The 26,356-nt window shown below is 45.0% G+C and overlaps 1 protein-coding gene across 4 annotated transcripts in view; it reads right to left on the bottom strand.

Annotated features, from left to right (window-relative positions):
• Nucleotides 1–22,883, bottom strand: part of KLF7 (KLF transcription factor 7) — a 59,111-nt gene extending 36,228 nt beyond the window's left edge. For 3 of the 4 annotated variants that reach the window (XR_008431904.1, XM_053948133.1, XM_053948132.1), the window contains exons 1-2: nt 22,818–22,883; nt 22,283–22,536 (exon numbers count right to left, since the gene is read on the bottom strand). Coding sequence is in view for 2 of the 4 variants with exons in the window: in XM_053948133.1 (XP_053804108.1) it covers nt 22,283–22,384 (102 nt within the window). In the remaining 2 variants the exon portion in view is untranslated. Of the gene's footprint in view, nt 1–21,610; nt 21,717–21,868; nt 21,943–22,282; nt 22,537–22,817 lie in introns of those variants that run through there. The other variant, XR_008431905.1, reaches the window with a different exon arrangement.
• Nucleotides 22,884–26,356: the final 3,473 nt, after the last annotated feature.

Here is a 26,356-nt window from a genome sequence, read left to right as displayed (position 1 = left end):
AGTCTGTCACAATTAGCTTATTAAACCAAACCTGGAGAAGAGATGTGATCAATACACTCAGTATACGGAACGTTTCCTAAGAATCCTGGGTTGTGAGTCATCTTGTCTGCTCTGACCTAAAAATATATTAAACAAGAGGATGCATAGCACTGAATTCCTAACCCAAAACGTGCAATTCCTCATATTGACTTTGCGTGATCAAAATTCCTAATGCAAAATGTGCAATTCCTCATACTGTCTTTATGTGATTTTTGTGTCTACCCCTGTACATGACGCCCATTCATTATCACATCTCAGGGCTCAAAAAATCTTTTGTATGTTCCCTTTTGTATTATTCTTGGCTGTGGGGAGGAAAAGGTGGGGACCTGTCTGGGAAACAGGAAGCAGGAGGGGAATGCGTTGGAGAATAAGGGCAGAACAAAAAAGAATAAAAGAGCATTTATACCATTTCTAAACGATAATAAACATATAGGACCAAAGCCTGCCTCCAGCCATGTGGGGAGCAGTGGGCTGTTTGCCTGAAGTTTAGACTTTATTGAGAGCACAGCAACTGTCCAAGTACATTTACAAAAAGCCATTTGCTGCTTTTTTCTTTGATTTCCTTTTAATCATTTGGGCAATTTGTTATCTTTCAAGAGCAAGAAGATGCGTGTGCTACTGTGATAAATATGCCAATCTGGCATATCACAATTGGGCAAGGAAAAGAGAAGACAACAGACCTGAGTTTTGCTGTTGCACCAAGAAAAAAAAAAATCAGACTAGAAACAAAGTGATGGGAAGCACAACCGGATTCTCAGTCGGGGTAAATCAGCACAGAGCAGCCCCGATTTCATGGTTCCTGTTTACATCAGCTTGGGACCTTGCCAACACTCAAAATCCATGAAATGCTGCTCTTGATTAGCACCACTTAACTCTGTGGCTTACATTAAAAAGAATCCAACATGTTTTTTTGATGGCTGGAGATGGTTATTTTCTATTACAAAGCTTGTCTGCTTTATTAGGGATAGTGTGACCTAAATGGAAAAATAGGAAGAATTTAAAAACAACAACTCTCAGACATCCTGATGCTTGGATTTGTTTCTTGTCTCTCTCTCTTTTTTTAAAGTTTGGGTCCTCTACATGAGGTATTCACAAACTGGTTTCTGCCCTTCTAGGCAAGAGTTTTCATCATCTGTCCACAAAAACAACAGCCTCCATGTCTGAATGTCCCATTGCAGGTAAATGTGCATCTCACTTTAAAGCCTGGTGCCTTCCAAAGGATACTACATTACAATCAAAGGTGTTTTTCCATTGCTTTTCATTTCTACACTCTTCTGCCAAGGCTCTTGTTCCAAAACCCTTAGCCACCGGGGATTTTGATCAGCCTCAATATCTCACAGGCAGTGGATTCAGGCTGTGACACACCCTGATAAAAGCAGCATGGCCCTCTTTAACAGCAATCTGTGAGAGCACACTGGTAAAGAGCCAGTATTGGCTCAAATGCTCAGCAGCAACCCAGGCAGCCACTCACAGGCATCTGAGATGTGTATCCCCAAAATGCATTAGATCCAAAAAAAGAGAGGAGATCTGGCACAGCCTTTTGTGGATATCATTAGCAGCACAAGGTGCACTGTCAGAACTGGACGAGGCACTGCTCACTCTCTGTGAAAGGATCACAGCTCAGCCTCATGTCAGCTCCCAGCAGGCTGTACGATACTGGCTGCACATGGCACAGGAAGGCAGGAGATCCCATTAAGAGCCCTGCCATTTGCTGACTGGAGAAAGCTCAGCAGGCCAGACCCTAGCTGCTCGGAGTCAGCACACCTCTGTGAGCCAATTGACACAACCACAGCTCACACACTGGCTCACTTTCTTCAGTCTGTTGACTATGGACACCCACCCAGTTGTTATGATTTTAATATGCTGCAATATGAAAGTGCTACTTCAGGACAAAGTTATTAATAGCAAACCAGCCAGAAAATAGTCTAGAAGGAATGCAATGTTTTGGCATTCCTGGAAGATAGGATGACTTCCCAGCATCCAAGAAACCACTAGGGTTAATTCAAGATGTTCCTATGCACAAGCCTGTCTTTTGTCACTGTATGGTAAGTCATCATGACATAATTTCATAGGATCTGCATGCTGCAGCAGTCCACAGAGTCCACAATGCAGAAAAGCCCAAAAGTTGGTACTTTGTTACTCTAAGTAGGCTGGTGAAAAACAGAAGCTGGGTGTTGTGACAAAGCATCAGAAGGAACAGGTTAGGAAAAGCTCTACTCTTCCGGAAGGACAGGGATGGAACAGGACCTGTTTAAGCCCTTCTCAGAAACCTGTTTGCCTCCAGGACCTCAGAGAGGCTCTGATTTTCAACCTCTCTTCCTCTATCAGCACTCTTTCGTTCCCTTGTTTATTCATACTGCATTTCCTCAGCAACACTCTTTACTTGGGCAGGAGCTTCATAGTCAAGGCAAGTCACTGTCCCTTTTCGGGCTCTCTTTTAAACCTTCTGTTTCTTCTAGCAAAATGTCCTTGGAAATGTATTGGAGAATACTGTGGAAAACACCAGACCCTGACTCATTTGTGTTAGCAACTTTTGCCCTAAAATTATTTGGGAGGGTCCACCAAATTAATTCCAGGTGCATCACTGAGCACAACACTCAGCAACACCTTGCAGAGATAATACCACAGGAAGGCATCTCTCCACTGGCAAGGCTCTTGGCATCCCTTCTGCCTGCACCCACACTACTGAGAGGTTCTCTGTGAGGCTTTCAGCTTTCCAGCCCCATCCTTAAGTATCCTCCTTGAGCAAACCAAATGAAACTCAGCATTGCATCTTTCCCTAAGGGGAAAAGGACCAGATGATGATGCCAGGAATTGGAAGATATCATGTTTACAGCACTACAGCATTACCCACTAAACCACCATAGAGAGCTCCAGCTCACTACTGAAAATGCATTGCAGGGAACTGCAGTCCCCCACCACACTCCAAAAAGGAAACAAACAAAGCCCACTTGCCAACAAGGAAAAGAGGAATCATATTGTAATCATTATAAGCCCAGCAGTGGATGTGTTATCTGGCATATTTCCAACTCAGACATTTAAAATGTCCCATTTTCCCCAGTTTCCCTTTTCTAGTCTACTTAAGTCCATACAGCATCTCCCAAGATAAGCCTGCCTTAGTGGGTTGGCTTTATATCACTCCTTCCCTCTATTGTCTTTCTGAGATGTGATGGAAGTCTCCAATGTCACAGCTGGGAAGACTACAGCCAGGTTCCTTGGCATGGTTTGCAGGAAGGGGATGGGCGGGAAATGAGGAAGGATAGCCTCTCTCTCCAGCTGCAGGAGAGGGCTCCTCTCATGGTACAGCCAATGATGCTTCCTGGCATTTTGTTTATCATTAACACTGTTTAACTAAAGCTGTTTTTAGTAGCCTTCAAATGTGAAGTCTGCAGCCAGCTCTTGTCACCCCCAAACACTGCAGACCTCTGTCCCCATGCTTTGGTACAATTCCTGCAATTGAAAACATAAACATTATGTTCCTCCAAGTACAAATTACAGCTTTCAGGAACTGCAATTTTATTTTGGTTATAAACATACAAAGGTAGCCTTTATGGCGGGAGAGGAGCCACATGTGAGACCAGAGACTGAGTCTTTGCTTCACAGGAACATTCCTGGGAGTACTCTGTTGCTTCACCTCCAACCAGCTCTGCTTCCCAGGTGCTTAGCTCCCCAAGCAGTTGCACTTCCCAAGCAGCTGCATGATATTAGAGCTCAAGGGAAAGCCCAAATGCCTTGTGGTGGCCTAGGCTGCTGGACGGATCAGCTTCAGATCCTGTAGTCCAGGAACTAGGACTCAGAGAGAGACAGAAACACACTCAAACTATGTTTCTTTAGCTATAGCCAGCACTACTGACAGCCTATGCATTCAGGATAATTTTCCAGGCACGCATTGTGACCTGGTTGTCACTCTGAGCCCCTGCAGGATACATGGCAGCAATTCTGAACACATGGGCTCTGCTCAGAGCACCCTGGAGGTGCTCTGACCATCACCACAGCTTCAAGGGATTTCCTCCATTTCAAGTGTCTCTAACCCTTCCCTGCTCTGCAGATGTCCCATCACTACCCAGCATCAAGCTCCCAACACCTGTCAAAGAAGCATGATATCAAATTGCTCCTCCAAGCCCCTGAGTACCCCTAGGCATTTCAGTCCTCCTGTCAAGCTTGCTAATGTGTCTCTTCTCTGCTACGAGTAATGATGCATTCCTGGAAGCAAAAACTGCATTAAAAGTCCTCTTTACATGTGAGCTAAGAGCTTTCTTTGTCTCATACCATTTTTACTCATAAATATAATATCAAGGTGATCTTGTTCTTCTCAGACTACTCATGAGTGTTCTGTAAGTAAAACCTGCAACTGGCAATTTATCAGATGGAAAAATAAAAGCCACATTCAGCTTCTACCTACACTTAAAAATGACCACGTGCAGTCTCTGAAGCAGTCTGATCTTTTTAACAAGGTCATGAATATCAGCTGAGGGCACAGGAGGAGAAATAAAACCATCCTGCACATGTTTTCCTTTCTGTGGTGGTTTTTTACTGAGGTTTTGCTCACTTTCTAAGCAAAGAGGAAGCCTCTCCTGTTCCCATCACACTGTGTTTATCCACATTCCAGCAATCAGTGGCTGCTCCTCCAGGACCTCTCCAAGGGCAAACAACTGGATATTGCCACAATGCAATTTTGAACTTGAGCCACATCCAGCTGTGAGTGGGAGTGAAGTGGGAGCCCTGTGAGAAGCCGTGATAGAGGCAGTGGATGATGGGACACCATGAAATCTTTTGAAAATATTGCTCCTGCAGGCTTAGACAACAAGCACAGCACACCCTTTGCCTAGTGAAAGGCCTGAAAAGTGCACTTTAGGAGGCACAGCCTTAGGAGCCAGAATAAATCCTCCCAGATGTCCCTGGTGACAAAGCAACCCAATTTGATCAATACAGCAGCATTATTAACACTGCGCTGCCTTACATGAGGATAGTCATATGTTCTTGCCTCTGCTGAGAGTGGGGGAAGGGGTGCAAACTCCTACAACAATTCACAGGGGAAACGTCTCTCTCAAAATCATTAAGCCTGCACAAAGAATCTCTTACCCATTTTCATGGAAGCTGCTTTTTTGGGAGCTGCTTTTTTTGCTTTTCTGCTTCACTAGTATTCATCAAGCTCGGGTGGAATCCTAGAAATAGTATGTGCTTTATGGTTTTCTCAAAAAGAAATTTTGTTTTTAACAACTTAGGATCTCTACCTTCAGGCTTTTGTTTCTGCAGCCATGAATACTCTCCATTGTGGGGGCTGGGTATAGACACAAATGTAGGTGGTTAACAACAGAAGGTAGGACTTAATGGGTAGCAAATTTTTAAAAATTATTATGAGAATTAGTAACTAAGTGCATTTGGATTTAAGCAGAAGTATTAGTAGCAAAAAGGCATATCTCTATATATATAGATACATACACATACATCTTGCTGCTGCTCCTGAGCCCCAGCCAGAGTCATGGCCCTACTGTGTTTGGCTCTTGAAAAACACATTTACAGACAGTTCTGGTAATTTGGGAATGGCAAGAGAATGGGAAAGCAAAGAAAAACAGTCTTAGCCTATCACCTGTTTAACCACAGCCAATATACCTGCAAATTTTGTAAAAACTAGGTCCTGTGTGTGCCTGGTGACAAGTTTGCAGAAAGCTAGACAGGTACCATCCCTATATGCCAGGTGACTCAAACTGTAGCAGAGAAGCTAAAGGCTAAGTGGTAGTAATAGCATGGGAGGAAGAACTGACTAATAATAAACAAAAGGAAATAGCGTTTTAAACCACGAAAAAGACCTCCTTACCCACAAAGAGAAGTGTAACGAACTGCTGGGAAAAAAACCTCCCACAGGAATGGTGCATCTGCACCAGCCACCTTTCTCCAGCACTCATCTGGGACAAAACAACACATCCTCAAAACCAGAAAACAACAGACTCACTCTCTCTTCACCAGGAACAAATCCTGCTGTTCTTTCCTTCTGCCACCTCTCTACCAAAAAACACTGAGACCATCAAATCCAAACCCTATACCATGAAGATTAAAAATGCTGAGTTTGAGCACACCAGGCCACCTCCACATTGTGCCTGGTGTTTCTCACCAGAGAAGTGTGGCGCTGCTTCAGAGCTACTGGCACAAAGTTCCTCTAGAAAGGGGTGCTGCAGAAGTGTCTAGACAGACTAAAATTAAAAAGAACAACTTATATGACACTGCCCACTGTCTGCACAGCAGGGACAGATTCTCAGAGGGAGGAGTAAATAGCTGTTGCCATAATCATAGCTAGTGGAGTCATCTTAATTTACCCTGGGCAAGGATTTGGCCCAGAAAAATATTCCTGTAAACTTTGCAGCCAAAAATTCCTCTGCTAGACCACATTCCACCAGTCAAACTGCCAGGGAAGACAATTGCAGAAATAATTTAATTAAAATGGAGATCAGGGAGCTGCTATCCTTTTCAAGCTCTGCTCTTGACTTTGTCTCTCCAACAACTGAGAGGTTGGGTGTCCCAGTTTCCCAGCCTGTAAAATCAGCATGCTACAGCTTCTCTGCTTTCTGAGGACAATGGCTGTGAAGCATCCTATCTGTTCAAAGCCCAACCATCAAATCAAACAGATATCTGAATGCTCTAAACCTCCAGGTCTTGGATGAAAGGGCATGCATTTTTCTCTGCTGAAACAGCTCTGTCGTTGCTCTTGGAAAATTTAATCTTCAAAAAGTCAACTTGCAAGTTTTGCTTCCAAGACTGTAGATGCCAGGTTCTCTGACTTATTGGGGTACTGTGAAGGATTTTTGCTGCTACAGACTGCTCAAACTTGCCAGCACAGTTCTAGAACTGAAGTAAGAGTTAGGCAGAGAGTACTGCTTTCCCACAGTTTTGTCATTTACATTTTATTTCTGAACTTCCACTTTTGTTCTGACTAGCATCTGGGAGGACAGTGAATTTTCTGCATATTCAACTTTCAGGAAGTCATTAGATGAAAAAATACACCCAGGATGTAGACCAGTGCAATCACATGACCAAGTCATAATGATGGTGCCACATGATGTCTCATTGTAGCAGGTCCTTTGTTTTCACTCCTCAATTTCTGTTAAAACATTTGGCTTTTTAGTGGCTTGTAGAATCATTAGCAATGGTACATGGTTTGGGACCTGGTTTTTTTACAGTCCTGATGTTCCACACAAAAATCCCTCACAGACACCCACAGCTTAAGAGCTTTTAGAATAAAGGAGAGGTAGATTAGTTTCTGAGAAAAGTTTTCACAGAGGCAGAACCAAGCAAGAACCCAGAGAGCCCCGCTGCCTGCAGCCAGCTGTGTGCCTCACTGCTATTTGATGAGGCCCCACTGTTTTGTTATAACCCCAGCAGACCATGCATGGAGCCAGCAGCTTCCCTCCACACAGGAGAGAAAGGGAATCACCCATCTTCTGAAATGCCAGGAAAATATTTCTTTGTCATGCAAGCAGCCCATGCTGACTCAAAGGAGCAGAGATGGTTAAGCAGCACAGTGGACAAACAACACAGCAGGAAGGCCCAGAGTCCACGATGTCCCAACAAGCAAATGGAGAGCACCTACAGCAGCTGAGGTTTGTGTGTCCCCCTTCTATCCCTCCCCTGGCTCAGGCAGGCTCCTCTGCCTTATGTGAGGGGCTTTGGCAAATCCTTTTTTAAGGTGCATGGCCAGAGTGCAGGGAACCACACTGCTCAAGGCCACTACATTGGATAGTGGCAGAGAGGGGGGACCCTCCAGAGGGGCAACAGTGGGACCCCACTACTGACCACACAGCATTTCAGGCAGGCTGCTCCCTGCCCACATTGGAGCAACTCCCTTTCTGAAGAGCTGTGCAGCCCTTGGAAGAACCTGGACAGGCTGGAGAGGTGGGCAGTGAAGAACAATCAGAAATTCAACAAAGGCAAGGTCCTGCACCTAGGGAGAAACAATCCCATGCACCAGCACAGGCTGGGACTGGGCTGCTGGAGCAGCTCTGTGGGAAAGGACCTGGGGGTCCTGGTGAACAATAAGCTGTTCCTGAGCCATCAGTGAGCCCCTGTGGCCAAGAAGGCCAATGGGATCCTGGGGTGCATTGGGAAGAGCATTGCCAGCAGGTGGAGGGAGGAAATCCTGCCCCACTGCTCAGCCCTGGTGAGGCACATCTGGAGTGCTGTGTCCAGTTCTGGGCTCCTCAGCACAAGAGAGACACGGAGCTCCTGGAGCCAGTCCAGAGGATGGCAACAAAGATGATCAAGGAACTGGAGCATCTCTTGTATGAGGAAAGGCTGAGGGAGCTCAAGGTTGTGGAGTCTCCCTCACTGGAGATATTCAAGGACCACCTGGACACAGTCCTGTGCTAAGTGCTCCAGGATGACCCTGGATTAGACCAGATGACAGACTATGGTCCCTTCTAACCTTACCCACTCTGTGATTCTGTGAAGAGAAGGGTAAAGGTGTGCTGGGTGGGCACCCAAATTCAAGAGAGCTTTACTCTTCAACTATGGTCCAGGCTAAACACTGTTTCACATCCATCAACCACAAAGCCAGTGGAGTTTAACTAACCAGCACACAGATATTTTTTCCCAAACAAAGGTCAACAATGCACAGCACCCCTAACAGCTTTTCCCAATACTAATACCACCCTACAGTTATATTTGTGCTTTTAGGCTCTTTGAAATGCTGAGATCTTTCATGACTCACTCTCAAAAGCCAGCACTTAGAACCAACTACCATCAAGTCAAGTCATCAACACCAATTTGACTTCATCCCATTTAAAGTCTGTTTCATTAAACAAACAAACGCAAATTTGGCATCATTTTTTTGTTTCTCTTTACTCTGATGGATCACAGCCCTTGTTATAAAAACATGCTTAATAAAAACAAATTGGAAAACTAAGGAAACTCATAAAAAGCTCTGATTATGAAGAAAAGCAGGGAAAAGGGCTTAAGGAGGAAATACTACATTTTTCTGTGATGCCAGCAGAAAGAGGCGGTTTATAAAGAAAACCACATAGGGCAGGAACTAAATCCTTGAGACTGAATTTGGAAAAACACAAATTAATGCATTTATGAAAGAAACAGCAACACAACGTGCACACCTAACACAAAGCAGAGATCCAAGATGGCTGAAAAGAGTCCTGGAACAGATAAGACACAGAGAAGACCAATATAGCTTCGAGGACACATTCTAAGCATCTGATACATAAGAAAACTGAAGGGAACAGAAAGATAGAAAGTATGACAAAACTCAAAGGGACATGCACCTTTATTACTATTTATCACATCTGTTCTGCAGAGTTGTAATCTCCAGTCAATGAGCAGGGGCCTTATTTCACATTTAGATAAAAAATCCATTAAATGGGTAATATAGATGAAGATGAGGAAAAGCATCACAGCTTTGTGCAACTATCAACACAGTGAATCCAAACAAAGCAACTGACTTGCTCATGGAGAACAGAGAGAATATGGGAAGGAGAAGACTAGGGCAGCAAAAGACAAGAGTGTATTATATATTCCTCCCCTAAATTAGGTTTTAGCACGGGCTTTTAAGGAATACAAGGCTTCACACCAGGTGGATTTCAAAGAACAATGGAAAGCACCACTGAGGCATACATTAAGAAATGGTACCTGGGCAGATTTTCATGATCTAACAGTGCCAATTTCCAGAATTTGCTTGGTTTTTTTCTGGGCGAGATCTGCTTATATGCAGTTTATTGCTGCTGGATGAAGACAGAGACCAAAAATGCTTTTCATCATGTGTACCCTGCTCTTCAATCTCATTTGCCTTCAAAATTAGTCAGTAAAACCCACCTGCTGAACACAAGGTCTTCTCTGACCCTTCTCTAACCTTAGAGACCAAGCTGCAGTGCAAATGTGTCTTTTTCCCCCATGATATAACATAACATGACACAACATGACACAGACTCACGTTGGATTCCAGCCAGAGGAGGAGGAAGACCCCACTTCTATGAACCTGGTCTCTCCTCTTAGACACGTTTCCAACCTGACACACAGTACACCTGTGAGGAATTCTCAAAATGAAATGTGTCTGGCAATCCATGTGTGCACACAGAGGGACCCTTCATGACTCACATTTATACTGCAGCAATTCATCATTAAAACAGAGCAAAAAGGCCTCAAAAAGGACTTGTGTGCAGAAGTGGATTTTAGTGTCAAAAAAGGCCACTCTGATAATTTAGTCTCACCTCTGGATGACAGTTCACTTAAGTGCACAAAGAGCTCCCTTGAACACTCATTTATAACCACCTTCAGGTTGGTTTCCACTGTTAGATATGAAAGTCTGGGAATCTTCAGAATGGGAAAAAATCAGAATGGGAACCTTCCTTCTATCCATGCATTGAAACTTTCAAGAGACTTCTCTCACCTGTCATCATTTCACAGATGGGTATGACTGTCCTGGGGGAAGCTGTGCCTACACCAGACATTATCCTACCTTGCACTGTTGGGGAGGCCACATTTAGCTCTTAGAGACATTTTCTAGTTCCCTCCCACACCCACATTTTCTTCATTTATAAAACCAGTGAAAACAAATCATGCTTCACCTTCAGTTTTATAGAGGCACCTCAGGACCTCTCATTCCTTCATGGAAAGAAAATTTCTTTCTGTACAGTTTCAATTATTTATTAGCTGAAGGTCAGGGTAGAAATGGTATTTATAGGATGCCTAAGGCCATGCTCACTATAAAACAGAGTAAGTCAATATAGCTACAGCACAACTTAGTGGCCTGTTGTGCAATATTTTTTAAAAAATGTACTCTCTCATTACAGCACTTGAGAATATCTCCTCCCCAACACCAGTGCAAATATATTTATGAGAGCTATAGAGCAGCAAGATTGTTTTAATCAAATCATTAACATGGGTGTGTTGTTTTCTGCCCACATCCTGATAGTTAGTCCACATCCTGACGAGATCTGGGATTTATATGATCTATTCTCCTGAAAGGTGTCAAGTGACTTTGTGGACACTGGGCCAGTGTAAATTCACTGTAACTTTGGCTGATCTGCACTCACTGACTGAAATCTGGGGATCTGAAATCCCCAATGTGATGGGGATACTATTCTTTCCATTTACAAAGAGAAAAACTATTCACAACTGAATGCCAAAGATCTCCTTGACCTTTTCTACTTAAAGAAATGGAAATGAGACAGAAATTCCCATCTTACACCATACTGGAATATCACCTGACCAGAGATGAAGCTTACTCAAACAAAACTGACTGAATGGTATATGGCATAGCTCTTGCTGCATGAAAAAATTCATGAGACAGTCCCAGTGAGGAGAAGCCTTCAACTTAGAGCATCCACTCAGTGTGCAGCTAGGGCACTCAGGACTTGGAACCAGATACACTAGAGGTATTTGGGAGTAAGAAGCCACCCACACCATGCTTCCCTTGCTCTCCCTCAAATGTAATTCTCATAAGAAATGCACTTCTCATGTGAGAAAAAGAAATCCCAGTGCAGTCTTTGTAGAGCTGTCTGCACCTAGTGGCATTCTTCTCAGCACTCAGAAACAATGCTGGGAAGTCACCCAGACAGTCACCTGTCTACCAAGTCTCTTATACCAGAAAGCAACTCTGCACTGGAATTCTTCTGTTCTCCCTCAAACTTCTGGGGTTTATTCATGTTTTAAACAAACCTCCACAACTCAGAAAGCCCAAGACAAGTTAGGCACACTCAGTAAAGAGCATTTAAACTGGGCACCCTGACACTTCTTTGCCAGCATCCAAGAAAGATTAATAAAGGAATCACTCCCAGAAAACAGAAAAGTGTCTTGAGTGAGCAGGAAATCAAGGCTGACTGAAGAGAAAGCATGAGCTTTGCAGCTAGCTCAGAAGTACAGTGTGGTGCCAAGGCCTTCATACTACCTTTTAAACCCCCAAATCACCCCAGATTTTATTCAAGCACACAGCTTCATCCAGGAGGCACTGGAGACAGGTATTTTAGCCTTTGTCTGGAAGGTTTCAATCTGTAATCAATGTAACAGCACCAAAGCTCCCACTGACCTTAACTGACTCCTTCCCTCTAAAAATGCCTCTCAGGTGAAACCAGGTTCTTCCATTTTCAAACACAGCCTACAAGAATCTTTCTTTGCACCTTAAAAACACAGGAGAGGTAAGAGAAGTACCAGTAAGAGAAGCCTACACTGTTTCCCTGTAGTAGAAAGTAAGAAACTTGTCCAGGTGACATCCACTTGCCCTGAAATTCTCAACCCTGAAAGAAAAGCACCTTATGAGTTCTTCCACTGGGTCACATCATTTAAAGCAGTCTGTCTTGTCCTCCAAGATACTGGAGACCTCCAAAACTCTAAATGCTTTCTTTCTCTGGTCTGACCAGACAGAAACATGCCTTACTCTCCCTATTTGACTTGAACCCCCCTGCCCTTTTCGCACGTTTCTTAGAACCCCAACTCACAGAGACTTTTGCTTACATCAGAACCACCTTTCTCAGCACCAAAGGCAAGCTCCCAGTTTCCTCAATTGTGCAGGAAAACCCACTAACATAATTCAACACTACTCTGAGAGATCAAAATGCAAAAGCAAATAGAAGAAACACATACCTTGGTAAGGATCTGATGTACAGCAACCTTCAGATGATCAACCACTCTGAGGTGCTGGCACAGCTTATGAACAATTAGCGGAGGACTGTGACACCATCAGAATGAACTGGGACAGCAGCATCAGATGGAGCCAGAAAAGAGGTATTTTACCCAAACTGACTGTATTCTCAAATCAGTCCAGTGCTCTTTGCTTCCCCTTTATTACCTTAAAATGCAGACAAATTTTAAAATAAAAACAAGAGACATTGAAGTTCATCCCCATCCAATCTAGACACTAATGAGGGAGGCTTTTTCCACTGGCACTGACTTTCCATTGTGCAGCAAATGCAGCCTCTCCACCGTCCACGTGTCAGAAACAAAGCCACTTCTGGCCTGATGCTTTCCATATGAAACACTAGATCCCATCTTTCTTCTCCCCTCTGCCTTCCTCCTTTCCATACTTAATTACTCACACAGCAGCTGTACTAGGTTGCAGATGAGCGAAATGTTTTCTTCAAAGCAGCACAAATTTTCCAGGCTCACAGGGAAGGCCAAAAGAAAGAAAAGAAAAAACAAAACCCCAACAAGAATTATTTAGTACTTTTCACCAGCTTGAAGCAGGCAGCAAGCTCTGCAGGCCTGGCACACTTCAAACCGCTGCACAGCCACAGGACAAGAACAAAGCCCCTGAGCCACTCAGCCCACCCTGTGCCCAGGGATGTGGGCACCTCAGATCCAGAATCCAGCAATAAGCCAGAGGTGCCAAGGCAGGGCGAGTGCACTGACTCCAAACCAGCACAGCACCTCACTGGCAGCAGCTGAGCAAAGGAGACAGGAGAGACCAGAAGCTGCCAGGAGACAAGGAACACGTGTGACTGCACTGCTTTTGTGCATCTTGTGTATCAACAGGCGTTGCCACGGCCCTGCCCTGAGGAAGGGAGAGCAGGCACCCAGGTAAGAAACCAGAAGTATCCAGACACTGCTCACAGCATCATGTGTAGTGTTGTGGATGCAGTTCTCCAAATATGCAACAGTCACAGGATGCAGAGAGTCTGGATACCTTTGACTAACCAAACTGGTAATAGCTGGGGAAAATTAATCAACTTTTAGGGGTGCAAGACCTGAAATGAAAAGCTAAAATTGACAACAAAGTGGAAGATGTCACCCAAACTAAGTCTCTCACACTGAAAAGTGCCAGACCCTCAGGAAATTCTAATAAGCACAACTCATTGAAAGATTTCGACCAAATGTTCTCAGAAAAGAAATACTTTTTTGCCCAGTCTTTTATTGGAATATATATTCATTCTGGAGTCAACATGTTATCCACTGACATGTCACACATCCAAGATGTAATCTGTAAGGGCAGACTTGAATCACACAATGCAGTGACTCAAATCTGGGTCTCACACCTAAGTGCTGTGATGTGTGTTTTGGGTGTAAAAAGCAACCAGACAGGAGCACCTCTCACCCTCTTCTACTCTGCCACCCAGTGAACAATTTTCACCATGGCCTTTGGTCACTAGAACCTTTGTTTTCCAACCAGCCCTGGTGAAAAGCAAAGGCAGGCAATTAAAGGCAGTCCTTACTTCACCCCCACCAGCACAAAGCAATTCAGCACAACGCTGATTCCCCTCCTGGGCTGGAGCAAGGCAAGTCAGCAGAAATTGCAAATGTTCAAAACCCAAGAACTTTCGTTATGCATGGAAGTGGACTTTGCCCACTCAAGAGTCAGGATTAAAACCAAATGCTTAACACCATAGTAGCCTATTAGTAGTGAAAGCATTTTTAAAATCTAACTTACTTGTTCTGACACATGCCTTTTTCCTCACTGCACAACCTAAATAAACATTTATTTTCACTGTGATTCCCAGTCACTTCAGTGGTAAAGTGACTTGCAGTGACAAAGCTGCAAAGGCAGAAGGTAGGCCAGATGATCCTGTCCAAAAAACACAAACCCTGTTTCCAGGGCTTTTTGGATTATCTAGGTGGAGATCCTTCCATTCATTGCAGTTTCTGTCAGAATATGCTACCTTACAAAGGTCCTTTACGGTCAAACATCAACCCTATGTCAGCATCCCCTTAAAACAGACCTTCTGAGGCTACAGGTTTAAAGGGCAGGATTTGTAAATCAAGACTCTAATTGGAATGTCTCAGAAGAGCCTCTCACAAGCCAGTGTCCTTCTCCTTCGCATCCTTTCCCATAAATCACTGTCTCTCAAGCTTGCCTGTGTCACTGTCTACTTCTCTATCCCTTGTAGAGTATGAGCTGTTGACCCCATGTATGATTTAAACTCCAGCTTTGCACTCAAGTCCACAATGCTGGGAAATAACAAGAGGATTAGGACATGTGACACAGTGCCTGTAAGCATCGTGTTCAAAACCAGTATGACACTTAAGTATGGCTGGTGGGCCTTCAGCAAGCATAAATGACGTAAACATCCCTGCGTAAACAACTGGGACTCTGGTGTGTATTGTACAGTACATTACACACCTCTTAACAGTCCTCTGAAAAGAGACACATGTAATGAATACACAGTTGCACTGAGTGGAAATGCTTTGTATTGGAAAGGATCCCTCACATGCAAGAACAGGGAGTGGATGGGTACCTACTTCAAAAGGATTAACAGCTTCAGAGCAGCTTAATAAATCAGAGTTGGTATATTAAACCTTTAAAAGGAAAAAACTAATTAAATGCCTTCTGCCCAACCATCCTACACTCAACTCCAACCCCTATTAAAAACTTGAGAAGGGTCAAATCAGTGCCATACACAGGTTGCCACAAAGACAGCCCAGACCTCTGGGAAGGAGCATTTAAACTTACCTTTCAGAATCTTTTGATTTTTTCATAGAGGCAATGCCCCATCCCACCGACAGCTTCTCTGCACAGGAGCTGTCCTGGCGGCTGGTGTGGCAGGATCTGGGCCTGCAGCTCCAGAGGGGCTGACTGCCCATGTCCCCACGGCTTCACACAACTCTCCCCTGCCACGGCCACTGTGCCTAAGCACCACGAACCCGCAACAGGAATCCCCAGAGCAGCAGATCAGAACACAAGAGCTGCCAAAGCATCTTGTAACTGAAGAACTGAGAAGCAAAGGTTTGGTGTCCTGATTAAATCCAAGATGTCTAACTATCTTTGAGCATAAAGGCTGAAACGTGAACTCACAGGCAGCTTGCTCTCACAGGCAGCCTAATAACCTGAGCAGCCAAGCAGTCTTCCTCACCAGCTGCTGCCAGAGCAGGAATGGTAAAACAGCCTGGTGACCAAAGCAATACATGAGCTTTTTCTGAGGTACACACCTATAAATGCCACTTTAATTTTCTCAGTGCTGCTGGAATCAAGTAAGAGTTAGAAAACCCAGGTTGTTTGGGATTTTTTTTTTAATAACAAAAGACAACAAAACAAATCTTCAGTGGCTCAAATGCAAAGAAAGTATAAAGAGTATCAAATTAAAAAATAAAAGGTCTGTGACTTTAAAGACCATCTCAGTGTCTTTGGAACCAGGCATGATTTTTTAACTCACACTAGCAATGTTGGGAGGAGGCTCTTTTCCTGGCAGGTTTGTTTGTTCAGAATCCGCTGAACTCTAGTTTGAGTGAATCCACACTAATTTTGACAAAGGCAGAAGCACCCATAGTACAAAAAGGACATGGAGGAGAAGAAATTCAGTAATTCAGGTGAGTGATTCCTGCAACATCAATCTAAAAGGCACCACAAAAATGGCACTCCCAGCTCCTGAGTGCTGCCAGGAGTTTGGAAACTGTGGGGACATTGTAAATGTAGGGAATGAACAGGAGGCACTTGAGAGTCCAGGGAAGCAGAAAGAGGAACTCAGCACTGCTCTTGAAAACACTTTTATTATCTCTCCAAAACTTCAAGTTTAGCATCAAAAAAGAAAACCACCATCAATTACCAATTCCTGGGCATAACTTTTAGTGAGGTTTTAATCATGATGATCTAAAGTCTACAATTTTTCTTCCCCTCTTCAAAATGTGACAAACTTGATAGGAGATGAGGTGTACTACTAACCCATTGCTTAATGTACTAAACAGCAGTATTGCTCAGTCAGTGAGCAAAATCCCTTTGTTTCATTAGGACAATTGCAATCAAGGTCGTTCACATGCAGCTAGAATCAAAGAGAAGCAGCTTCCTTCTTGCTTCCCTATAATGTTTCCTAACTCAGAATGGAGAAGCAATACACTGAATGCTTCTCAGAGGAGAATCATTTGACAAAGCCTCAAAAATCCCCCAACAATACCCAGAAGATACCATTTGCCTCAACCCTGGAAAGCTTAAGTATGAAATTACTGTCTGGAACTGAAAACCTTCTGCCATTTCTACATGGAAGTGTCACGCTGCAGACTAGCTATGTATCATGATTTTCATGTAGCCTATTCTAATTTATGCATTGCCTATTCAGTAGGACATACAGAACTGTACAGGCTTGAGGAAGGGTAGATTTAAGCATCCCAAACAAGTAAGAGAAAATATTTTCTAGCTGAGTACCCACATTATGATTGTGCATTGCTTAAAGGTATTTACCCCATTTCAAAATCACTTGATACAAGTCATTCACATAATCTGCTATTTTAAGACCTGCAATATGCATTTCAGGACTCTATGCTTTCAGAATGTCAAGAAATAATCACTTTTAACAACAGATTCTATAATTAAGAAATCATGTAACAGAGATAGCAGTTTCAAGTTTGTCTTTCCTCTCTTTGTCCATCTCTTTCTGTAAGGCGACAGGAGCATGCTTTCAGCACATGGAGCAAGCAGAGGGACTGCAGGTATAAATGGAGCAGCATTCAGAGTCCGAAATACACTGCATTACACATGTGGCTGTTCTTGGAAGTCAACCATTTCTGAAAGTTATTCCCAAGAGGCATGATGTACTATAAGCACTTAAGAAATGTGTTACACTGTGACTGCAACCAAGATGAAATAGCAATATTAAAAGAGATGGTTTAGTTTATGTAGTGGCCAACTATGCCATTAAATTAGAACAATGAAGACGATGGGGAGGCAGGAATGTTCTTCAGTGTGATTTATTCCTTTCCAGTAGGAGTGGAAATTTTTCCTATAGGCCTGAAAATGACCCCATCTGCCAAGCAAAAGTCAGCATTAAGATACAAGAATTCTACTAGATTAGTCACCTTGGGATACTCTGCTCTCATACAGCACAGGGATCTCGAAGCCCTCTTCCAGGATGAGTCAAAACTCAGCCTTCTGAGCTCCACAAAAACCATTAGGCCTTAGAATTAATGTTGTCAGTCACTTCAGAAAGAGGGAAACTGAGGCTTGAAGAATTGATTAAAAACAGGCAAAGAAGACTATATGAAAAGATCAACAGAGAAACAAAGGCTTCCTCGATCCTACGCTTTACAGGAAATGTACATCTTTCTTGAAAGGATCATTGTTTGCTGCAGCTGAGAGCAGCTGGGTCAGCCAAGGCAAAAGGAAATGTTATCAGGCAATGGTTATCAGCAAACAATATAATGCCATTTCCACTTCTGCCAGCCAATTAGACCTGTGCTGCCTGCTGACACATGTGGGAAAGGCTATCTCCTCCAGAATAAACCAGATTTTGGCACCTAAGCCCTGCTGTTTTTATACAGCTGCATCAGCTACACAGGATGACTCTGTGCATCCACCTGCTCTTTGTGCTCCCATATTCTGACATTATGGGATCTGCCGTGCTAGACACTGCCCTACACTCCCCATGAATGTGAAGACAGCCCCAAAATGTCCTGATCAGACCCCTGTTTCACTCCTGGTTAATAGACAGTGAGTTCTGAGTCCACCAAGGGGCCTATGGAGAAGGACAATAGGGATGTCTAAAAAGTCACCCCTAGGAAGAGGCATATCTGATTACAAAAGATGCCTTCTGCACCCTGATCTTTCAGTGATCCCCTAAATGACATTGTGAAGGCCCAGCAGGAAGAACAGAGTGAAGCCCCATGTCCACCCCTTCCAAATTCTCAGCTCTGCTCTCCCCCTTTCTGCAGCCTGGCACACAAAGTGGGACCATGTGCAGCTGCACAGGCTATGCTCCTCAGAGTTATCTTCCTCAAAAACAGCCTCCTACCCACTTCCTTCTTCTGCAGAGTAATGAGGGGCTCTTCAGCCTGGTGCTGCCTCTCCCAGCAGTCTGGTTCCAATCTCGGGGATGCCACATGAGACAGCCACCCCAGAGCAACAGCATATGTGGCCAGAGGTCCTCCTGCAGCAGCGCAGCAGCCACGCAGGTGCTGAAATCTCCCCCCGCCCTGGTCCTGAACTGCAGAGTCAGCTCGCAGGGACAGAGAGAACTAGGACGGTTCAGTCAGAGTCAGGATGAAGCACCAGGCAGAAACACGAGGTACCAGCCAGCTGACTTAGAGCAAACGACTCATTTCCTAATGCACACAACCCGCCTCTTCCTTTAATCCCTCCTCAGTGCCATGGAGGCTAAACACTGCTGAAAAGATAAACAAAGTTCTCTCTCCTGATGAAATTGTGCTATTGATTACTCGTTAAGATTCTGATAATTCCCCACTCCAAGAAAAATCCTCTTCAAAAGTGTTTTGCCTGAAGGAGTACACCCAAAGCTCAGAGAGGAGCTCAGCTTTTGTTGCCTGCCTAACAATCAAGCTCTCCTTTCCCAATATGTGTTTTAAAAAAACATCAAATACATCACAGTTTCATTTCCAGCTTCCACTTCAGGTATTTCCACTTCCACAATGCAAACTATGTCCAGGGTGGAATAAGGGTTTCTTTGTTTGCATTCTTGCCTTCTAAAACAGAAAACTACACAAAAGGAGACAATTTGTTCCTACACAAAATCTGTTTGTTTTGTACATATTGCTGGGTTGCACTCATTCAACTCCAACACTAATTGTCAAAAGCACAGATACCAAACTTGCTCACGTTCCTCTAGCAGTGGGAAGGAAAAACGGGAGATCAGCTGACTGTGTGCAAGCATTTACCAACCTGCCTGTGCTGTCAGTGCCCTCCGTGAGTGATGGGTGTTTCACAATCCAAAATACAAGCAACTGGCCCAGCTGTATATTCCTCAGCCAGCAGCTACCAGACTGTTTTCCAGGCTCAGGAGAAAAGGAAGATAGGGCTGTGTCAATGCTTTCACCCCAAAAGGCTTGCTCTGATTTTCAGTGGGGCAGGTGCATCTTTCACAGTATCACGGTAAGCATCGTTTGTCAGAGCACCACCTGGCACTGACTAACCTCTGCACATCACACACTAGCAGCTGCTAATCACAGAACTGGAGCTCACAATGTGATAAAGAAGCTTCCTCTTAACCCACGCATTTATTTTCCCCCTCAACCCATGCCTTTTTAAGATACTGAAGTAATCTCCTGGGGCACTGCTCTGCTGTTGGGAGAAGCACTGCCCTGGAGCCTCTGTAGCACCACTGGAGCAGAGGCAGAACTTTGTTCAAGTGTTTTTACTCAAAATTAAAGCTGCTGTTTCCGACTTCTGACACATCCTATAGGAATCTGTCACTACCCTGTCAGCTCTCTTCCCCAGAGTCTCAACTAGGGCCCTTAGTTTTAAAGGATACTTTAGAAATACACACATTCTTTGTCTCAAAGTTGCTACATTTTGCCTAAAATAAGTAGATCCCCAATATTTGATTACATTGCAAGTGATTTAGAAGAATTAAATTGGGGTCTCTGTGTCAGTGGGTCTGCCAAGCTTGTGTGTAACAGCATGGTCCCCGCACAGCCAGCTTCAGCTGCTCCCACCACTGACACATCAGTTTTGCTGCCTGTTGTTTGCAAGGAGAGTCCAGGCAGCAACAGGGGAACAAACCGTAAATACAGGATGCATTATGAAACATTGGGCACTGGTTGCAGGATTTCAGAGGAAATAAGGGGAAACGTAGCAAATTATTTTCAGCTTCTTTTTTTAACATATGTGGAGAATCAATGGGGTTTAACCAGGAGCATGACTTTAAATTCTGCAGTGGTAACACTGGGATTGGTTAGGTACATGCTACTGTATAAAACAAACTGCTGCTCTTCCACACATAAAAGAAGGCAGAAGGAGACAGAGTATCACTCGCAGCACTGCCTGAAGCATGCTGGCTATGTCAACACACTATGTCGCTTTGGACTGTTTGGACTGTTAGTAATATGCAACCAATCTAACAACAATGCTATGAAATATTTTTTAAAATTAAATTATATTAACCTCTTCAGTTTAATTAGCAAGTTAAAAATATAAAAAGAAAGCAGATGTGACCATCATGGATGTGTGCGCTGAATATTAATAACGAAAAGCATCCCCTCCCCCTTGGAAGATAAAGCAAAGTTGCTTCGGTCATTTTGCAAAATAAACCCTGAATGTGTTCACCCTGTAGCTGACAATGAACCTCTGCTTTGTGTGCACATATATACAAAGCTGAAGCCAAAATGATTTTACTATGGGTAAACCTTTGAAGATCCAGCCCCAGTCCAGCTGGCTGACAATGCTACAGCCCGAGTACTCCCCAGAAGCTCTGCCATCCACATTTCTACCCATACACACTCCTAAAGAAAAATTAAATGAATACCCCAAAACCAACAGGCTACTCTTACACTAGCCAAGACTCAGGTGAAGGCTGCAAGATGAAATCCTGTGGTTCATTATTCTCACACTGATAGTGCCACGGGTCCGTGCGCTGCAATAGCACCACATGTCATCCCAGCCACACTCTACTATTTCTACCCACCAGCAGATGTTTTTTTTTTTCTTTTAAAGAGACACCAGTTTCCAGAATTTCACCTGGTGTATCATCTCTGCCAGAAAATCATACCAAGAAACAGGACTACCTCACGACATTTGGTCGTAAAAAGAAATGCTGTCTTTCCTTTTCCCTCAATATCCCAGCTGATAACTATTTACACTTAACAACTGGGTTCATAGTGTATTTTATACAGCTCTTCTCTGTAACCTACTCTTCCCCTTGGTCTCACTTGTATTCATGCTGCCAGTCATCATTTTAATGCATTCATATTAATTGATTTCCATCTTTATTCTGTCTGCATATTAACCCTACAGTGCCTCAAAACACACTGGTTTACTGGAACCAGCCTAAGGCGTCATTGTTTCAAGACAGCAAGAAGTGTGCGTTTCTACTCATCTTCCAAGAAAAAAAGAGAAAAAAAAAAAAGAAAAATGATCACATTCCCAGTTACTGAACTTAGCCTTAAAGCTTTTGCTAGTGCTTCCACACACCTGCCCACCCTCCACCTCCGACTTAAGCTACGATTTTTATTGACATATACTAATTACCTGAAAATAAGAATGATCTATTCCATTTCCACCAGCTGCCAGTTGTCAGCACTGGCTAGAAGTGAGTAGGCTTGCTTAAAAGAACAAAACAAAACAAAATAAAAAATCTAAGCTCAAAAATAAAATAAATAGTAGCCATCATAAAAACAAAACCCTAAAGAATGCCACCGGATCTCAGGTACTGTTGGGTGTGCTCAGAAAGGACTGAAGGCAGACAGATTTGAATGGACTGCTCAGTTTGTCACGGTAAAAAATACAGAGATTTAAAGGTCTACCCACGCGGCACAAAAAAGAACCACCAAAAAAACCCAACCCTGAATTAAAGAACAAAAATAAAATAAAGTCAGAAATGCAGCCTCAATGCATCGACTGTCTGCGCTTAAGAGATTTACAGGAGTAATTTAAATGATTCACCTGCTGCCAGTTTTCCTCCAAGGATGGCAAAGCTGAGAAGTAGCCGGTGTCGTGGACAAGCTGGAGTTCCTGGAATATACTATAACTAGCCAAGACATCCATGCTGCTGCTGAGCAAAACCCTTTCTTTCTGCTTTTGTGTGTGTTTGTTTGCTCGGGTGGGGGGTTGTTTTTGGTCATAAAAAAAAAAAGGAGGAGGAAAATCAACCAATGATAGATCCAGCGTCCCTTTGGCTTTGTTTTGTTTCAGTCACACTTTAAAAAAAGAGAGAGAGAGAAAGAGGATCAGCGCGGAGGGACGGCGAGGTTCGGGGGCCGGGCCGAGGAGGACGAGCGGCGCCGGCGCGCACCGAGCACCCCGCGGCCGCCGCACCGGGGCACGTCCCCGCCGCGCTCCGCGCAGCCCCGCGCCGCGGCCATGCGCGTTCGCGACCGCCTTCCCCACCGCCCCCTCCCCTCTTTATTTTCGGGACACCACATCCCACATCCCGCCCCCCCTCTCCCTCACGCCGCTTCCCTCCCCGCTTCCCTCTCACCCTCCCTCAGCAAGCCCGGCCCGGCCCCCCCGCGCGCGCAGCCGCGCGGCCCCACTCCGGCAGCGCGTGGCCATGTACGGTAAACGGCGGGGCGGGAGGGGCGGGCCCGCCGCGCGCCTGAAGACGCTGTGGCCCAATGGCGGAGCCGCGAGGGGAGCGGGGGGCGGGGCCGGAGAGTCGGCAGCGGCGACGATTGGTCAGGAGCGCTGCTCCCGCCCCTTCCCCGAGGCTCTCGAGGCGGCGCGCGGCGAGCTATTTTTAGGGCGCTATATAAGAGGGCGGCGAGGCGCGCGGTGGTGGCAGAGCGCGGTGCGCTGAGGGGCGGCGCGGTGCGGTCGCGCTCAGGCTGTGGGCGCCGGGCGAGGTGCGGCCCGGCCTGGGGCTGCCCCGCAGGCGGTGCCTGCCGGTCACCCATACCCTCGCCCTTCCCCCACTGTGTGCACCCCTCTGCCTCTCCCCAGCCTCTAGTGCTCGAGTTCCCGGGGCTGAGGATGGCCAGCGAAAGATGTGCGGCTTATGAGGGTGTTGGAAGGAGTAGGAGTGGGAATATACCCGAGCAGGAGCCGCCGGCATCAGGAGCACGTGCACGGTGCCTGTGTGGGCAGAGCACAGGAGCCTGGCTTCTGAGTGCTGATCCAGTCCCCTGGAGTCCACGTGCGCTTACTAAGGCATCTATCACGGCATTTAATCAGGCTGAGATGTGAACTGAGCCCTCTCTGAGTGCTAGTTTGGGTTGGCTAATGAACTGTTTGACCTTAAATGGTTAGTGTGGCACAGAGCTTCCCCAAAATTGCTCTGGCACTGGGCACAGTTGCATTTCTGCTTTTGGAAGGATTGCAGAACTGAGTGTGCTCATTTGAAGATGATGGGGATGGGGAGGGGCTTCCAGTAATAGAAGAAATATGTTGTCTTTGTTGCCCTCAAATTCAGAGGGCCCTATGGTCCCATCAGTTGCATTGCCAGGGTTGTATCTGGCCACCAGGCTGCAGGATGAAGGTCCCTCTGGTGCCCTTTGATCGTGGGTTGTCGGCACTGTAAGTTGGACTGGGTACCAGGGCAAGCAGATGCTGCCAGGGTTTGTTAAACTATCTCCTTGTAGAGCAGTTGCATCACATTTCCCTTGCCATGACTAAGATATCTCTTCTCGCTTTTCCCTTTGCACCCGGATGAGCATGCCAGGGCCAGGCCTCGGCTGGTATCAACCGGTGCAATGCCATTAGCACAGGCACATCTCTTCCCAGGTGTCCCAGTCAGACTGATGTGAAAGTATGAGGCTGCAGGATTAGTTCACGGTATGTTTTGTTTCTTGGCAATGAAGACAAATTGCTTTTTCCAAAACTGGGTCCATATTAACAATTTTGAAAACTGTATTTGAAGAAGGCTTGTCAGAATAAACCTCTACAGAAAGCCCAGATAATGGCTGCACCAATCCCAGGTTCTTGTAGGTGCTGTGAAGAAGAATAAGGCAGAGTAAGAACCTCTCTAATCTGAGGAGTCAAAATGTAGATGGAAAAGGGGAAATGAAGCTGTTGGTGAAGAACTGCAGTAATCAGGGAAGAATTGGACATAGGCAATTTTCTCAAATAAATGGTCTTACTACTACAAAAACACTCTGTGGTTGCATTGAAGAAACAGCAGGATGACTTGCAGGAGCTGTTGCTCAGGTTCTGACCTGAGGCTGTGGGTCTGGATGGTCTAAGGGCAGCTCCCTTGAAGTTGAATGTCTCCTGTGAGCTGCTCGTGAAAACAATGCCATCCCCAGCCTTCACCCGGGGAGCCATAGGTTGTCTCAAACAGGACCATTCCTGGCATCTTTAGCTTACAGAGAAGCTGTGTGTGAGGCTGGACATGAATAATAAACTACTCTTTCTCATAAATATACCCATAAATGTGTAAATGTATGTGTTAGTGGGAAGATGAGAGGGAAGGTTAGCGCAGCAAGCACTGCTGAAGAGGTCTTGCAGACCATCGTTACCCATTCCAAGCATGCCTCAGTCTGGCAAAGCAACACCTTCCCTGGGCACCTTGGGAAGGGAAAACTTTTAGACTAGAGCAGAGAACTTGACAAAAGTGGTCAGCTGTGGAAAGAAGCAGCATTTGGATATCATAACACACTCCTGTACTGAGAGGGTTACACAAGAAATACCTGTTTCAGAAAAAGCTGTCTGTAAGCATTTATCCTTAACAGCTTGTCAGAACAAGGCCGAATGCATATGCAGAGGCTTTTCTGACCTAGGCAGAGAAATAAAGGACAAAAGCAGTGAAGGTTTATGCTCTCAGCTACTTAAAATATCTAAATGTCTTAAGCTTTTTGTCTTTGAATTCTGTAATTCCCATAGCTGAAAAACATTTTGGTGCTTTATTTCTGACCTTGTTTAGCATAACTACAATTTTAATATGTAGAAATTTTAGTGGTCTGATGTCCAAGCTCCCCTCTGGCTTGGCCTGTGCAAGCTATGTGCAAAGCTCATGCTTTGGTTTACTGCAAAGCTTGATGTACAGGCAGCCCAGGAGTCCTCTCTGCTTGATAGTCACCTCTGCTTGCCTCTGAGAAGCTCTCATTTGAATAAATTAAAATCTTTCTAGTTGTCTGTCTTATCCTGAGCTTTCTGCTGAAAGCATGCCCTGTAGGAACTGCCAGCTTTCCACCCTCATGGACGAGGTTGTTCTCAGTTGTGGAGCTCAGCTGCTCTACACCAGCAAAGAGCCCAGACTGTGCCCAGGCTGCACTGTAGCTGGTGGCCAGATCTGATGAACAGATGCTGCTCTGCTTCTCTGGCTGGCTTCAGGAGGAATTGTGTCTGAGGGCAGGATTTTGGCTGTGAGCCTTGAGGTGAAGAGCTGGGCTACAGATCTGGCCACTTGCCTGGGTGGTTTCCAGGCAGACATTGCATTTTTATAGTCTCAGATACTCTGCTTTGGAGGTCAGTCGAGAAAGCAGAATGGGGTTGTCACTTGGCAGAAGCAGAAAAGCCTAGACAAAAAAAAGAATGTGGTGGTATGCTGGGTATAAAACTGTTAGTCCAGCACCGGAGGTGGCATCTACCTGTGCTAACCCAGAGGTAACGGAGCGCGATTTCTGCCAAGCTCTCGTTTCCCAGGCTGTACTGACCTTTCTCCTGGCAGATCGCCACTTTCCCTGCTCTGGCCCACCACGCTACCCCATCACAGAGAGCAACGCAATCAGATGTGGAGGAGGAGCCATATCTCCCCACTGCTACACAGCTGGGCTCAAGGGCATAGAGGACTACACCAAAATTCAGGCAAAGGGTGCAGGCCAGACTTGCAGGGAGTAAGGATGGGCATTTTAGCCAGACCACAGATTCGTCCTATAACAGGTAAAGAAAATAACTTGCATGACGAGAAGACTTCATCATTCCTGTGACTTGCTGAAATGTCAGGAAGACGCAGGGAAGTGGTATGGCTGGTTGTGCTATAACACCAGTGCTCTTTGACACCTGGAAAGGGGAAGTAGTTATATTTTTTACATTAAGGGGCAATGAGAGCAGTTAGTCCTAGTGAAAAGAAAGAAAATATTT

The sequence above is a fragment of the Vidua chalybeata genome, chromosome 7 (genome assembly GCF_026979565.1).
Source record: "Vidua chalybeata isolate OUT-0048 chromosome 7, bVidCha1 merged haplotype, whole genome shotgun sequence".
In the NCBI taxonomy this organism is placed as follows: Eukaryota; Metazoa; Chordata; class Aves; order Passeriformes; family Viduidae; genus Vidua; species Vidua chalybeata.
This window is presented reverse-complemented; position numbering and strand designations above follow the sequence as displayed.